Here is a 17,220-nt window from a genome sequence, read left to right as displayed (position 1 = left end):
ATGCCACTCTGACTTGGCAGAATCTACCTTCACCTGTGCAATACCTCCGGTATAGATATTCTTAACCTAGAGAGGGGATTATAAAGTGCTTTATGTGACTGTGATGCTTACAGATCTAGGACATCGAGTTCTATCTTCTGTGATAGAACTGGACGTCATAGATCATTACTATGTCCTGTGAGGGTTACATTTCTAGATCATCTAGTTCTACATCGCTCTCTTTGGGTTTCCTGCGTTTGGCTCTGGCTGGAGATCGGCTCCTCCTCTGGCCTTTCCCCCCAGACCCCTCACCTGCAGACGCCATCTTGTGTCCATCAGAGCCGGTTTCCTTGGTCTCTATGGGGGTTAAAGAGCGCATTGGTGAAACTGTGTTCTCCATAGATCCTGGCTGGGACTCCACAGAGGTTCTGGTCATCTGGCTTATCAGGGGGATTTCTCTGTTTCCCTCTTTCACCTCTTCATTCTCTTCTTCAGGATTCAACTCCTCCACAGCATCCTCCGCCCCCACATTGCCCTCTGTGCCTTCCTCAGGAGTCTCTCCCTCTGCTCCCGTCTCTCCCTCCTCCTCTCCACTTGTCTCTCCTGCTGTGTTTTCATTCTCTTCTTCCTCTTCTTTTTCCACCTTGAATTCAGACACCACATTGTTCTCCTCTGCCTCCTCTCCTCCATCCTCCTCCTCTTCCTCTCCTCCTGTTTCATCCTCCTCAGCTGTTCCCTCTCCTGTCTCTACTCCCTCCTCCCCCTCTCCCGTCTCTACTCCCTCCTCCCCCTCTCCCTCCTCCTCACCCGTCTCCTCCCCCTCTCCCATCTCTTCCACCACCTCATCCCCCTCTGCTGGTCCATCAACAGTGTTTTCAGCTCCTCCTGCTTGATCCTCCTGCACTGCTTCAGCGTCCCCTGCTCCTTCCTCCTCCCCTTCTACTAACTCCTCCCCCCCTCCAGTCTGCGCCCCCTCCACGCCATCTCCTCCTGAAATTTCACCTCCCATCTCTCCTTCCTCCTCCTCTGTTCCCTCCACCACTCCATCCTCCTCCTGTTCTTCAGCCTCTATCTCCTCAGCTATTTCCTCAGCTATCTCCTCCTCTACTTCCCCCATCACAGACTCAGCTCCATCACTCTCCTGTGCTTCCTCCTCTCCCTCCTCTCCCTCAGTCACTCCTTCCTCTTCCTCCTCAGGGATAGCTTCCTCTATGACAACAGTTGGTATAATATCCTCCTTGGTCTCCTCCTCTTCCTCGTCTTTGTGTACCACCTCTAGATTCACACCCTCCTCTTCCTCTTTCTTCTCCTCCAATTCCAGGCGCTCATTGTCCTCCCCCTCCGTGGGGCTAGAGGGCGCAAGAGGCTTTGGGTCTTTCTTCATCAGCAGGATCTTACGCAGATCAAACGCCATTATCACCGGCGCTGTGGCGACCACAGCCTCCATTTTGATTTGTTGGACATCCGCCTTCTTCCGTATGCAGGCGTCGCAGGGACAGTACTCATCCTCACCCTCGCTGCGCTGGTCACTCACATCCGCCCCCGAACCCTGCTCCCCGTCACTCTTGTTCACTGACTGAACCTTCATGACCTTCAAAGCACAGTCAAACTTTATTAGGAATGTATGCAAAACATGACAATACACTTTACAATAAATTAGGAATTCAAATATATTATGTAATAAAGTCTTACTTAAAAGTTTTTAAAAAGCTGTGAAACTAAAATAGTGACTTTGTTACTGAGTGACTTCAAAGGTGATTTAGAAAACTCAGGTGTTGGCCCCTCCCACCTTTAACCTCCGCCTCCTCTGGTCTGTAACAGTTGAATCCCGGGACAGGATAGGAGGGCGCGGCACGCCCCCCCGCCCCGCACGCCCCCGGATCTTCCTCAGCTCACGATCAATGCTCGTCTGGATCCTCTTCTTCACCTCGTCTCTCAGCTCAGTGATCATAGTGTCCAACATCACATTGTTGTCTAGGTCCCAACGCACCTTCACAAACACAACAGTATTATCAAGATTATTCATTCAAAAAATGATTGTGATGAATATGATGATGATGATGATGATGATAATGATTCGTGTTGTTGTATCAGTACCTTGAACTCAGCCATGGCGTCGACGTAGTGGGTCATAAACTGTTTCTCCAGCTTCTTCAGCAGGTTGAGAACCCAGACCGGGTCAGGGTCCTGGGAGACACGCTTGGTGAGCAGCGCTCGCTGGACTGACGGAGGTGTCCCTGAGCTGGTGGTGTCCTCCGGGGTGTCTCTCTCTATGTCAGTGGGGGACTTATAGGCCGTGCTGTTTGAGGAGGATGGGCTTCTTGGGGCTCTGAGGCTCTCAGGGGTCTGCAGCATCTCACCTCTCCCTGCGGGCGACTCTGAGATCGCCTCATCCTCCCCTGGACTGCTCTGTACTCGGCTGGCGATGTCTGGGGTGGCCGTGTCTGAAAGCAGCTCTGGTGATGCTCCTTCCCCTCCCTCTGTCTCTCCCTCTGTCTCTCCATCTCCTCCCTCTCCCCCTGTCTCTCCTACTCCTTCCTCTGTCTCTCCTTCCTCTGTCTCTCCTGCCTCCCCCTCTCCTTCCTCTGTCTCTCCTGCCTCCCCTTCCTTTTCCTCTGTCTCTCCTGCCTCCCCCTCCCCTCCCTCTTCCTCTCTCTCCGCAATGGGAGTGATGTCACCCGCTGTTTCATCTTGTTTGCCTTTCCCAGAACCCCCCGACCCTGCTGAGCCACTGCTCAGGTCCACACCAGAGTCTTTCAACCTCTCCTTTCCCTCTGCCTCTCCCTCTTTCCCCTTCCCGGGGTTGGGCTTAGACAGCCACAGTGACTCTAGTATATCCATGACCTCTTGGTATCGCTGGTCCCTGTCAGGGCTTGGATCTGCAGCTGGAAGAGAGTGCGGGTCGATGAGCTGCAGCTGGGCCAGACAGTCCAGCAGACCTTTAGCAGAGGAGCTCAGTCTGCGTCCGTACACAGGACTTATCTGGAGTAAAGGGATAGAATTAGGAATAAATTGTATCAAAAAATAATAATAATTCTCTCCCTGAAAGTCATACAAACCATGAATATGACACAATAAAAATATGAAATGAATAATAGTTTAAAAGTATGAAGTATATCAGTAAAACTATAAAGTATATAACCCTCTGAGGAAAAGATTTGGAAAATACCTATTTTGGGTTGAAAAGATGTTGAAAATACATCTTGTGCTCACTGGAAAGTAAAAGTATGCAAGGACAAGTCTAGAAACAGGAAGTACCTCGGGTAGGGAGCTGCATCGGCCCAGTGTAGGGCTCAGTAGAACCTTCATTACTGCCACAGATGAGTGGCAGCTCCGAGGCAGCTCTGATTCTTTACTGAGGAACAGGTGGCGAGGACGAGAGAAAGTGATGTCATTGGTGGGCGGGGCTGGGTCAGGGCAGAAGCCAGCGCACTCAGAGCACTCGCCCCCCTCTTCTCCTCTCTCCTCCCTCTCTTCTTCTTTTTCTTCCTTCTCTTGCTCCACTGCTGCTCCCTCCTCCTCTCCTCTCTCTTCCTCCTCTTCTTTCACCTCTTCCTCTGGGTGCTCTGCAGCCTCATTCACTTCCTCTTCTTCTTCCTGTTGTCCTGGTTCAGCTGTGTTCTCCTGTTCCTCTTCCTGTTGTCCTGCTTCAGTTGTGTTCTCCTGCTTCAATTCCTCTTCCTGTTGTCCTATTTCAGCTGTTTTTTCCTGCTCCACTTCCTCTTCCTGTTGTCTTGTTTCAGCCGTGTTCTCCTGCTCCAGCACTGTGGTCTCAACCGGTTCTTGTTTCTCCGTAGTCTCGTCTCCTTCCTGTCCTTCCGTTTCCCCTCCTTTCTCCACGGCTTCCTCTCCTTCTGTCTCCTCAATTCCCTTGTTCATCTCGTCTTCAGGGTTATCCATACCGCCGTCGGCAGGTATGCCTCTCAGCCAATCACTGACAACGTCGTTGGGCAAGGTGTTAGGCAGACAGAGGAGATCCAGCATCTCTAACTCTGCCTCTTCCTGTTTGGGTTTCCTGCTCCTCCGGCTCTGTCCACTCTTCCCACTCTCAGTGAGGCTAACCTTTGACCCTGCAGGGCTGGAGGGGCGCACGGCGGCCATGTTCCCCTTGAGCATGTCAGCAGCTGACAGGAACTGGGAGAGGAGGCTGTCACTGATGCTGGCCGTCTCCAATTGAATGGTGGGACTGGGGGACGGGGAGGGAGAGTCTCTCGCTCGCGGTGACTTTGGTCTGGACTTCCTTTCTATCACCGTCTTCACAGAGCGACCGCTGCCTGTGTCACTCTGAGCTTTGACTCGGTGACCTTGACCTTTCACTTGCAGGAAGTCGGAGGCGCTTGTATTTGGACTCTCCTCCTCCTGGGCATCGCTGGCTTTCTCAACTTTCACCTTTGACCTGGTGGAGCGTGCGGAGGAAGCCGACGCAGGCCTGGAGTCTCCAGCTGCTTTAGCAGGTCTCTTGGAGCGTACGCTAGGCGCTTTCTCCTCATCTGCTTTCTCCTCATCAACTCTGTCTGCAGCCTTGCTGGCGGCTTGACTTTGAGACTCCTCATTGGTTGTCTCGGTGGTGGCAGGCAGTGTTTGATTGGTAGGTTCAGCGCTGATCTGTGATGTTCTGGAGAGGGGTCTGATAGGGTAGGAATCTGCTTTACTTTTGAGTTTTGTGCTCATGGCAGATTTCACACTGTCTGTCTCAAGGTCATCTCCTGTCGTGCTGGGGACAGGTCTAACACCTCTCTCACCTCTCTCTTTAATCAGGTGAGGAAACATACTTCTGTTACTCCCATTAGACTTATTAGATGTACTGGACTTAGCTGAGACGTGAGATTTAGCCGACATGGCGCTAACTGGTCTCTCCTCTGTTTTCTCTCCCTCACTGTCAATCCCTGTTGTCTCAATGGCTGGGACGTCTGCTGTTTTAGGTGCTGGAGAGACCGCTCTACAGCTTCCACTATTACAGGTGGACTTGTGAGACCTGCTGGACTTTGCTGAAACGTTGGATTTAGTCGACATGGCACTCGCTGGTCTCTCTGTCCCCTCTCCCTTCTCGTCTCCTCCGGTGGTCTCAACAACAGGGACATCAGCTTGCGTTTTAGCCCTTCTACTACTGCTGGACTTATGAGAGCTGGTGGACTTGTCAGAAGTGGTTGATTTAGCTGACATCGCACTAGCCGGTCTCTCCTCAGATATCTCTTCCTCTTTGTCCCCCTGCTCTTTTTCACCTGTCGTCTCAATAGCGGGAATATCTTGAGCCGCTGGAGAGACCGCTTTAGTGCTTCCATTACAGGTGGACCTGTTAGACCTGCTGGACTTTGCTGAAGTGTTAGATTTAGCTGACATGGCACTGGCTGCTCTCTCTTTCTCCTCTCCGACCTCGTCTCCTCCTGTTGTTTCAATAACAGGGACATCGGCTGGTTTAGAGCTTGGATTCTCAGCCCTCCTGCTGCAGGTAGATTTATGAAGCCTGCTGGACTTGACTGAAGCACTGGTTTTAGCTGAGATGGCGCTCGCTGGTCTCTCCTCTGTGTCTCCAGCAACAATTGTATCGTCAACCGTCTCCTCTCCCCCTGTCGTCGTAATAACCGGGATGTTTTTAGTCCCTGGTGTCTCAGCCCTGACTTTCCTACTGCAGGTCGACTTGTGAGATCTGCTGGACTTTGCTGAAGCACTGGTTTTAGCAGACACGGTACTCGCTGCTCGCTCTCCCTCCTCATCTACAGCAGAAGCTGGTACCTCTGGTGAGTTGGGAGAAGGGGCAAGTTCAGCTGGTGAGTTGGGGGAAGAGGCCCGTTCTGCTTTGCTGCAGGTGGACTTATGAGATCTGCTAGACTTCACTGTTGTTTCAATAGCCAGGATGTTAGCCCCTTTAAAGCTGGAAGAGACAACCCTCTCTGAAGGTTTGGTAGACTTATGAGATCTGCTAGACTTAACTGAAGCGTTCATTTTAGCTGGCGTGGTGCTTGCCGGTCTCTCCTCTGTGTCTCCTGCAGCAGCAGCAGATCCATTCTCATCTCCTTCTGTTGTTTCAATAGCAGGGATGTCTTTAGCAACAGGTGTCTCAGCCCTAGCACTCCTACTACAGGTAGACTTGTGAGACCTGCTAGACCTGACAGAAGCCCTGATTTCACCTGACACGGCTGCTCTCTGTTCCTCTGTGTTCTCTGCTGGATCGTTGACTGGTGTTTCACAAGCGGCTGGCTTTGGAGAGGTAGCTTTACGGGTAGACTTATGGGACCTGCTGGACTTTGCGGAATCGCTGGTTTTAGTTGACCTGGCGCTCGCTGCTCTCTCCTCTCCCTCCTCATCTACACCAGGTTCAGTTTCTGGCGCCTCTGAGTTGGGGGAAGGGGCCTGTTCTGCTTTGCTGTAGGTGGACTTATGGGACCTGCTGGACTTTGCTGAGAGGTTGGATTTAGCGGACATGGAGCTCTCTGCCCTCTCCTCTGTTTTCTCGCCCTCTTCTGCCTCTTCACCTTCCCCGGTTGTCTTAACACCAGGGACTTCAGGTGTGTCACAGCTGACAGAAACAGCCTTAACACTCTGACTAAACGTAGACTTATGACATCTGCTGGACTTTGCTGAAACACTGGTTTTATCTGACATAACACTGGCTTCTCTGTCCTCTGTCTCTGCTGCTCCTGTATCCTCAGCAGCTTCTGGTTCTGATCTGGGAGATGCTTCCCTCGCGGAAACGTTTGTGGACCCATCTGTTTTGCTACAGGTGGACTTATGAGACCTGCTAGACTTGGCTGAGAGGTTTGATTTAGTTGACATGGCACTTGCTGGTCTCTCCTCTCCCACCTCGTCAGTAGCTGGTGCCTCTGGTAAGTTGGGGGAAGGTGCCCATTCAGTTTTGCTGCCATAGGACTTATGGGACCTGTTGGACTTTACTGAGAGGTTAGATTTAGCTGACATGGCGCTTGCTGGTCTCTGCTCTCTTCTGTCTTCCACTTCTCCCTCCATCTCTTCCTCCATCTCTTCCTCCATCTCTTCCTCCATCTCTCCCTCCATCTGTTCCTCCATCTCTTCCTCCATCTCTTCCTCCATGTCTGCAAGGGATTCTGAAGCCTTAGATTTATGGGAGGTTCTGGAGTTCCTGCCCTTGACTGAAGAGAAGGATTTGGCTGAGAGGGCACTGGCTGCTCTCTCCTCTTTCTCCCCCTCTTCTCTCTTCTCGCCAACCTCCAACTCTCCCTCCTTCCCTGTATCTTCTCCCTCCTCGGGCAGAGACAGGTGTGACATTCTGCTGGCTGCTCGGCCCTCTTGGTAGTAGTGGGTACAGTTGGACCTGTTGGTCCTCTGAGAAAAACCGGACTCATCTGAGCCACCCGAGAGTCCGCTCCCTGACCTCACCTCTTCACATTTAGATCGCTGTGACCTCTGTGAAGGGCAGGATGCAGGGCTGGAGCTATGGTCACACCCGCCACAGTGAGGACACACAGTGGACCCCATAGACCCCACTGACCCACCCGATCCCCCGGAGAGACCGGTGTGAGTGGACATTACGCTGACTGCCCTCTCTTCTTCATCATCTTCATCATCTCCCTCCTCTGAAGCCACAGGGGTTGTGATTCTATTGAAGGATCTAGATCTGTGGGAGGCTTGGCTGTCCGCCCTCTTCTGGTCGGCCTGAGGGGTGACTTCTCCACCACGGCAGGAACACGAGTGACAAGTGCGCCGGGAGGAGGCTCTGCTAGCCCTCTCCTCACCCATGTCACGCCTTTCCTCTTCCCCCTCTCCCCTCTCCTCTCGCTGTGGGGCAGGGGTGTGCTTCCTGCTCCTGAAGGAGCTGGACAAGTGGCTGGGAGGTCGCGGAGTCAAAGGGAGCGGTTGTGGGGGGTCGTTGCTATGGCAGCAGCGTGAGGCGCTGGGAGGGAGGGCATCCACATTTTCCTGAAGCGCCTGGAGTACGTGGGAGGAGCTAGAAAGAGGACGCTCCTCCCCCTGGTTGTCTGTCAGATTGAGCTCACTTCGACTGACTGTACACACCTCCACCATCCCTCCATCCCTCTCCACCTCCACCCGACGCTGTACCTCCTCCCTGACGCAGCACTCCTGGACAACCCTTCCGGGCTCGGAACCCTCCTTGTGCATCGCCCGTCTCCTCACCACCCTGCTGGAGCGGCAGGAGGAGGAGGAGCTAGAAGAGTGGGTGTGTCTAACCCTGGAATGGGAGTGCTTAGAAGTCTGGATGTGGGCGGGGTTTTCCCAGAGGTCATACTCCGGGTCAGGTCTCTGGTAGCAGCAGGCGCAGCGGGGCTGTGGCTCCTTCAGGGAGCGCTGTGGAGGCTTGGGGGCGTAGTCGGCAGCTTCAGCAACACAAAAAGCGTAGTCAGGGTCCGAGCAGCTTTCAGATTGGCCCTGCTATAGGAAACATAATGATAACAATAGATTTTATTTGTAAAGCACCGTTACTGAAATGAATAAAAACATATAAAAAACTGGAGTAATATAAAACAAGAAAACTCAAAAAGGCAAAGTGTACCTGTAGGTAGCAGGGCGGGGCTTCCCTGAGCGGACAGCAGTCATTTGTCAGAGAGTCAGACGGAGACTTCTTAATCTCCGTGGACCACTGAAGCGTCTCGTCGTTGTGGAGATTGAACCGCACCCTCATCTCCACAGACAGGCTGCCATCTTTGTTCACCAGCACACGTTTCTCTATGTCATCGTTCAGCACCGCCTCCCTCCCGCTGTGGGAGTGGGGACAAGTGCTGAGGCCGTTAGCGTAGGACTTCTCAGAGGAGAGAGAGAAACGGGTGGAGCGGTTTGAAGAGTCTAAGCGAGGATGGATGATGCTCTTCTTAGTCTCCAGACCAAAGTTCACTACCAGGAAAGAGAGAGAGAGGGAGAGAGGGAGAGAGAGAGAGAGAGAGAGAGAGAGAGAGAGAGAGAGAGAGAGAGAGAGAGAGAGAGAGAGAGAGAGAGAGAGAGAGAGGGAGAAAGAGGGAGGGAGAGAGAGAGAGAGAAAGAAAGAGGAAAGGAGGGAGAGAGAGAAAGAGGAAGGGCAGAGAGAGAGAAAGAGGGAGGGGGAGAGAGAGAAAGAGGGAGGGAAAGAGAGAGAGAAAGAGGGAGGGAAAGAGAGAGAGAAAGAGGGAGGGAAAGAGAGAGAGAAAGAGGGAGGAAAAGAGAGAGAGAAAGAGAGAGAGAAAGAGGGAGGGAAAGAGAGAGAGAAAGAGGGAGGAAAAGAAAGAGAGAAAGAGGGAGAGAAAGAGGGAGGGAAAGAGAGAGAGAAAGAGGGAGAGAAAGAGGGAGGGAAAGAGAGAGAAAGAAAGAGGGAGGGAGAGAGAGAGAGAAAGAAAGAGGAAAGGAGGGAGAGAGAGAAAGAGGAAGGGCAGAGAGAGAGAAAGAGGGAGGGAAAGAGGGAGGGAAAGAGAGAGAGAAAGAGGGAGGGAAAGATAGAGAGAAAGAGGGAGGGAAAGAGAGAGAAAGAGGGAGGGAAAGAGAGAGCGCAAAAAAATGAAGGGAAACAAAACAGAGAGGAAATATGATTATTTCTGGATATTCAACAGTAACACACACTACCACTCACAGACAAACACATCATGACCTACCGTTCTTCTTGATGTCGTGTCCCTCGCTGCAGACACTAGAACGTGACCCTTTTCCGTTACCAGGTGAGCGGGCTCCAGTACCGGGGGAGCGGGCCCCGTTTCCAGTTGGCCTTGGTCAATCAATCAATAAACCAATCAATATAAATTTAATAAAATAGAATAGAATAGAAATGAATAGAAGATATTCAAATAGAACAGCAGTTTTTCTATAAACTAACCGCGACCCCAGTCCAGGAAGTTTCTCCTCAGAGCTCTTGGTTACGTACTCCAGCAGTAGAGGTCTGAAGGGCTCTCGACCCACACACACCAACACACCTGGACACGTCATCAGGCTCTGTGCACTGTCAATCTACACACGCGCACACACACACGTAAGTGCGTATAAACTTTAACACACCTGGGCACATCAGGCTCTGCACACTACACACACACCACACTGCTCCCACCCCAAGACACCACACGCTCCCATCCCCCCTCCCCAAGACACTACACACTCCCATCCCCCCTCCCCAAGACACCACACACTCCCATCTCCCCCTCCCCAAGACACCACACACTCCCATCCCCCCCTCCCCAAGGCACCACACACTCCCATCCCCCCTCCCCAAGACACCACACACTCCCATCCCCCCTCCCCAAGACACCACACACTCCCATCTCCCCTTCCCCAAGACACCACACACTCCCATCCCCCCTCCCCAAGACACCACACACTCCCATTCCCCCCCTCCCCAAGACACCACACACTCCCATCCCCCCTCCCCAAGACACCACACACTCCCATCCCCCCCTCCCCAAGACACCACACACTCCCATCCCTCCTCCCCAAGACACCACACACTCCCATCCCCCCCTCCCCAAGACACCACACACTCCCATCCCCCCTCCCCAAGACACCACACACTCCCATCCCCCCCTCTCCAAGACACCACACACTCCCATCCCCCCTCCCCAAGACACCACACACTCCCATCCCCCCCTCCCCAAGACACCACACACTCCCATCCCCCCTCCCCAAGACACCACACACTCCCATCCCCCCCTCCCCAAGACACTCCCATCCCCCCCTCCCCAAGACACCACACACTCCCATCCCCCCTCCCCAAGACACCACACACTCCCATCCCCCCCTCCCCAAGACACCACACACTCCCATCCCCCCCTCTCCAAGACACCACACACTCCCATCCCCCCTCCCCAAGACACCACACACTCCCATCCCCCCCTCCCCAAGACACCACACACTCCCATCCCCCCTCCCCAAGACACCACACACTCCCATCCCCCCCTCCCCAAGACACTCCCATCCCCCCCTCCCCAAGACACCACACACTCCCATCCCCCCTCCCCAAGACACCACACACTCCCATCCCCCCCTCCCCAAGACACCACACACTCCCATCCCCCCTCCCCAAGACACCACACACTCCCATCCCCCCCTCCCCAAGACACTCCCATCCCCCCCTCCCCAAGACACCACACACTCCCATCCCCCCTCCCCAAGACACCACACACTCCCATCCCTCCTCCCCAACACACCACACTACCAGATGTACCTTGCGCCCCTCCAGTGTGTATAATTTCCTGACGTGACACTGCATCAGTTCCGAGATGTCTTCCAGAAACACTCGGAGGCTTCGGGTCGAGCGGCGGCTCAGAATCACACTCCTCCTCACCGCAGGGTCGCTGTTTCTGACCAATAGGATGCGCCGCTGCCGTGTAGGGGTGTGGCTTGGAGCAGTGGGAGGGCAAGGGTCTTCTGCTGGTCGCTGTGGCACTCGGCGGCTGTAGTGGGACACACACACCGTGAACACGCACACACCGTACACCAGTGGAGGCTCCTCTTCAGAGGAATGGGAGGACCATCCTCCTCAGTGAATTTCAGAAAAATACAAATAGTGAAACATTTAAAAACGTAATCCTTTTAAGATAAAACTAAACTACATACATTTACATTTCACCAAATTATTTATTAAAACACTGTTTTGTAATATAGGTCAACAGCCACTGTCTGTCAGCTTGATTACATTTTTTTTTTATCTCGATCCGTGTGCACCTACATTGTAAACTGTCATTCATAGGCTAGGTTGTAGCAACCTCATGATGGGTACAGGGAAAATTTGAGTATCATGTAGTAAGTAGCCTAAACCTATTAATGTTACATTGAACTGAATGAATGGAATATGAATGACAGTCATCCAATATGCTGTATTAGAAATAAGGCCATGTTCATCAAAAATGATAATCGTCCTCCTTCATCTTAAACGTCCCCTGAACGTCACTGCCATACACATGATAAACAACATGCATCATATTCACACGATTATATACACACAGATATTCATACAAACACTCACCTGGGGTGGTGCCAGAGGGCAGGGCGTTTGCCAGCCAGCTCCATGTTGATTGGTTTAGCCTGCCGTCTGTCAGAGCAGAGGTAACACCCTCCGTCCTCCAGCTGCTCTAGATGTTTAATACTGTGGGTTCCTCTGGGGGTGGTGACCGTACGTACCCCAAATGGCAGGGGCACCTACACACAGATACACGTTTAGGTTCAACGCCACGACAGAGGTTTAATGTGTGTGTGTGTGTGTGTTCTGACCTTCTGCGACAGGTCATCCAGCAGTGCGTCAAAGCATTTGAAGCTGCGTTTGTGGACCGCCATCCTCACACCTGCAAACTTATCGTCGCCTCTCTTGTAGAAGGTGATTCGCTTAGCTGGTGGCGCGGCAATCACATGGGAGAGGTGAGAGGCGGAGGGTGGATGCAGGGGGAGGGGGAGGGGGGAGCCATCTTCAGACTGGGGCCCATGGGGGTCCCACAAACCTGCTGGAGCCAACTGCATGCTGCCCTCTCACATACACCTAGAGAGAACACACACACACACACATACACTGTCAACACATAACCCACTTAACACACACAGGCTTGGGAATGAAAAAACAGCAACCACCCAATTCCTGGATGTAGATAAGCTGTCCAGAGCAGCTGACACAGAGCACCTGACACAGAGCACCTGACACAGAGCACCTGACACAGAGCAGCTATCCAGAGTAGATAACCTATACACATGACTGTGACTGGCTATGGATAAGACTAAATGTATTCATGGTATAGACTGCCCATATCACTTGATGTTTGGGCGTAGCCCTTGGCCACCAATAGAGGACCACAATGGAAACAAGTCTCTTGACTTTTGAGTGTATCCTCTGCACTTTTTTTGTATGTATGTGTGTGACATTTTTATATCTTAAATTGTTCAAATTAAATATTCCGTCACCAGATGATTGTTAATTAGTCTCAAACTGGCCAATAGTTTAATTCTTTATAACTTATCGACGTATCACGACAGTATCAAACTCTCTATTTAAGCTCTGAGGAACACAGAATCCTACAAAACATGAAAGGAACACAGAATCCTACAAAACATGAAAGGAACACAGAATCCTACAAAACATGAAAGGAACACAGAATCCTATAAAACATGAAAGGAACACAGAATCCTACAAAACATGAAAGGAACACAGAATCCTACAAAACATGAAAGGAACACAGAATCCTACAAAACATGAAAGGAACACAGAATCCTATAAAACATGAAAGGAACACAGAATCCTACAAAACATGAAAGGAACACAGAAACAGGCGTGTATCCTGGCTGAAGGTAACAAGGGAAAGAGGTAGGACAGCCCAGACTATGTTTAAAGAAGTGTCTCTGTTGGTCAGACAATCCTATTTGGGACAGACTGTAAACAGTTAGCAGCACATGCTGAGATCAGCCCTACCTGCCCATAGCACATTACATAAAGCCTATTTACACAGGTTAAACACGCACGCACACACACACGCACGCACACACAAAATGTACTCTCTGTAACACAATATTTGCAAAACAAATTTTCAAATAGGCCTATAACATTATAATATTTCCATATAGTTCCAAAATGAGCAGTACGTTAATTACCATAGTGTATGTTGTAGGAAACTATGGTAATAACCAATAATTGAAAAATGTAATCTATTTTCATTCAATTCTCAATAAATCAAAAAAGCTATCAATTGAAAAAGTTTTTCAATTTTTTTCCCTTTAGATTCAAATCACTTCCTGATGTGACTGTTTCAATTAGAATTGACCCCAACCCTGGTAAGTACATGGCGATTTGAAACCGTACCATTGTAGAATTGACCCCAACCCTGGTAAGTACATGGCGATTTGAAACCGTACCATTGTAGAATTGACCCCAACCCTGGTAAGTACATGGCGATTTGAAACCGTACCATTGTAGAATTGACCCCAACCCTGGTAAGTACATGGCGATTTGAAACCGTACCATTGATTGAGACTAATGCATTGAGATTGAACTAGCTACAGGCTGGCCAGACAGTCTGGTAGAACAGATGGTTGAGTGGGTTGGAGCACGGAGCTGGCATCACCAGATGGTTGAGTGGGTTGGAGCACGGAGCTGGCATCACCAGATGGTTGAGTGGGTTGGAGCACAGGGCTGGCATCACCAGATGGTTGAGTGGGTTGGAGAACAGGGCTGGCATCACCAGATGGTTGAGTGGGTTGGAGCACAGGGCTGGCATCACCAGATGGTTGAGTGGGTTGGAGCACGGAGCTGGCATCACCAGATGGTTGAGTGGGTTGGAGCACGGGGCTGGCATCACCAGATGGTTGAGTGGGTTGGAGCACGGAGCTGGCATCACCAGATGGTTGAGTGGGTTGGAGCACAGGGCTGGCATCACCAGATGGTTGAGTGGGTTGGAGAACAGGGCTGGCATCACCAGATGGTTGAGTGGGTTGGAGCACGGGGCTGGCATCACCAGATGGTTGAGTGGGTTGGAGCACGGAGCTGGCATCACCAGATGGTTGAGTGGGTTGGAGCACGGGGCTGGCATCACCAGATGGTTGAGTGGGTTGGAGCACGGAGCTGGCATCACCAGATGGTTGAGTGGGTTGGAGAACAGGGCTGGCATCACCAGGGTTGGTGGTTTGAATCTCACATGCGCTGCCTATTCAATACATCTGTTAACTGTAAGACACTTTGAGAAAAAAATAACATTCTATTGAATTACACTTATAGTGAAATAATCTACTGTTTTAAAAGGTAATTTCCATGTAAAAGGACCCATGAGCACCAACATGTGAAGTACATATGAGCATCTCAAATTGGGTTATAAATGAAAATGAAGAGTCTATATTTTGGGGGGGATTTTATATTTATTTTACCTTTCTTTAACTAGGCAAGTCAGTTAAGAACAAATTCTTATTTTCAATGACAGCCTAGGAACAGTGGGTTAACTGCCTTGTTCAGGGACAGAACGACGTTTTACCTTGTCAGCTCAGGGATTCGATCTTGCAACCTTCCGGTTACTAGTCCAACATTCTAACCACTAGGCTACCTGAATTAAGGCATATATATAATTGTTTTACCATTTATCATCCTACAAAATTTAAAAATTTTTTTCTTTTTTTTTACCTTTATTTAACTAGGCAAGTCAGTTAAGAACAAATTCTTATTTTCAATGACAGCCTAGGAACAGTGGGTTAACTGCCAGTTCAGGGGCAGAACGACAGATTTGTACCTTGTCAGCTCGGGGATTTGAACTTGCAACCTTCCGGTTACTAGTCCAACGCTCTAACCACTAGGCTACCCTGCCGTAATATGGCTTAAGGCTTTGATTTTTGGTTAAACAGATGGAAAAGTGGTCTTAGAAAACATCTCACAGAAAAAGTCTTAAAACACGTTGAATGTTGTAAATGTTGAAGTAAAGACCCCCTGCCAACTAATATCAACACTTAGTTTTGGATTTTTTTTTTTTATGCCTTTCTGTAAATGTAAGCCTTGTGCCTTGGAATTATGTTACCAAAGACCCACATACCTTTAAGATATTTTCCACATTTTATGATAATGAAAGTAACAAGTAAAAATTTAGAGCTTTACAGGGTTGCAAAGGGTTGGAAACTTTCCGGTAAATTTCCAGAATTTTTCCTGAAATTTTCCATGGGAAGTTAAGCCTGGGAATTTTGGGGGATTTTCCTTAAATTCCTTTTTTAAATTTTTGCTTACAACAGTGAACCTTTTTTCGTGAGATAAACATAAGTCAATTATAGGCCTGTGGCATATTTTGGTTAAACTATGCCCAATTCATGGAATTGCAACCCTCTGCATGCACAGTGCATTCTTCCATCACATGTACAGCTGATTCTCAAGATCTTGCACACTAATGAGATGAGTCCACATTACTACACTGTCGGAGCCAAGGACTACATGCTTTCTGGTAAGTTTTGATTACAATACTGGGTGGGGTGAATATGTTTAATATGAATACATAATTTTTTGTTAACTAGTAAATAGTAGCCTAAAGCAAAGTGTGTTTAAATCATTGTTAACAATTTCTGCTAGTTAGTTTTTTCTACCATGTGTGTTTTATCTTGCTTTTTGAGCCTGCTAACTGAGGAGTGTTAATTCACCTGTTTCCATACATGTTTCATTTTAAAACATTTATCTTACAAAGGAGTTGTTTAAACTAACTGCTTAACTGTTTATCTGTACATGGAAATTATATATATTTTTACAAATGTTTTTCTAATCTTTATAGGAAAATGCCATGCCATTTGATGTGTGGAGACATGTTGCTGCAGCTAATGTAGAAGGAGAAGCTGTGTACATTTGCAAATAGTGTGCCGAATCATATGTGAAGAATGCAACAACAAAGATGCAGAATCATCTGGCCAAGTGCATAAAGTTCCCTCAGCGCTCTTAACAAGCAACCTCTGACGTAAGTCGCTCTACTTCTATTCGAGGTGAAAATGATGAATCTGACACTTTATCGATAGCATGGTCCTCTTGGAATCAGAAGTTTTTTTTGACTCAATGGAGGAACGTAGTCAGAGAAATGCTGATGAATGTCTTGCTCGAGCTGTGTAACTGTTCACCTCTGATGCTCACAGCAATGTGTATTGGAAGAGATTTCTGAATGTTCTTCACCCAGCATACACCCCTCCAACCAGACATGCTTTATCTACTCATTTGCTGGATGCAGAGTACAGCAGAGTTCAAGTGAAGGTCAAGCAAATCATAGAGAAAGCAGACTGTATTGCAATCATCTCTGATGGGTGGTCGAATGTTCGTGGGCAAGGAATAATTAACTACATCATCTCCACCACTCAACCAGTATTCTACAAGAGCACAGACACAAGGGACAACAGACACACCGGTCTCTACATTGCAGATGAGCTGAAGGCAGTCATCAATGACCTTGGACCACAGAAGGCATTTGCACTAGTCACAGACAATGCTGCGAACATGAAGGCTGCTTGGTCTAAAGTGGAGGAGTCCTACCCTCACATCACAACTATTGGCTGTGCTGCTCATGCATTTAATCTTCTCCTCAAGGACATCATGGCACTGAAAACAATGGATACACTCTACAAGAGAGCCAAGGAAATGGTTAGGTATGTGAAGGGTCATCAAGTTATAGCAGCAATCTACCTCACCAAGCAAAGTGAGAAGAATAAGAGCACCACATTGAAGCTGCCCAGCAACACCCATTGGGGTGGTCTTGTCATCATGTTTGACAGTCTCCTGGAGGGGAAGGAGTCTCTCCAAGAAATGGCCATATCACAGTCTGCTGATCTGGACAGCCCCATTAAGAGGATCCTCCTGTATGATGTATTTTGGGAGAG

The 17,220-nt window shown here is 49.6% G+C and overlaps 1 protein-coding gene across 1 annotated transcript; it reads right to left on the bottom strand.

Moving 5' to 3' along the window:
- Window positions 1-184: 184 nt before the first annotated feature.
- Window positions 185-12,384, bottom strand: rp1l1a (rp1 like 1a). Its single transcript, XM_055862388.1, has 11 exons — window positions 12,133-12,384; window positions 11,888-12,060; window positions 11,087-11,315; window positions 9,749-9,879; window positions 9,531-9,640; window positions 8,465-8,802; window positions 3,238-8,343; window positions 2,077-2,961; window positions 1,769-1,969; window positions 821-1,570; window positions 185-622 (listed from the first exon to the last, which is right to left on the bottom strand). Exons 1-11 carry the CDS (start codon window positions 12,373-12,375, stop codon window positions 185-187), a joined length of 8,604 nt encoding a protein of 2,867 aa, XP_055718363.1. The 5' UTR covers window positions 12,376-12,384.
- Window positions 12,385-17,220: the final 4,836 nt, after the last annotated feature.

The sequence above is a fragment of the Salvelinus fontinalis genome, chromosome 15, assembly GCF_029448725.1.
Source record: "Salvelinus fontinalis isolate EN_2023a chromosome 15, ASM2944872v1, whole genome shotgun sequence".
NCBI lineage: Eukaryota > Metazoa > Chordata > Actinopteri > Salmoniformes > Salmonidae > Salvelinus > Salvelinus fontinalis.
Note: the sequence above shows the minus strand (reverse complement) of the source record. Positions and strands in the feature narration are given on the sequence as shown.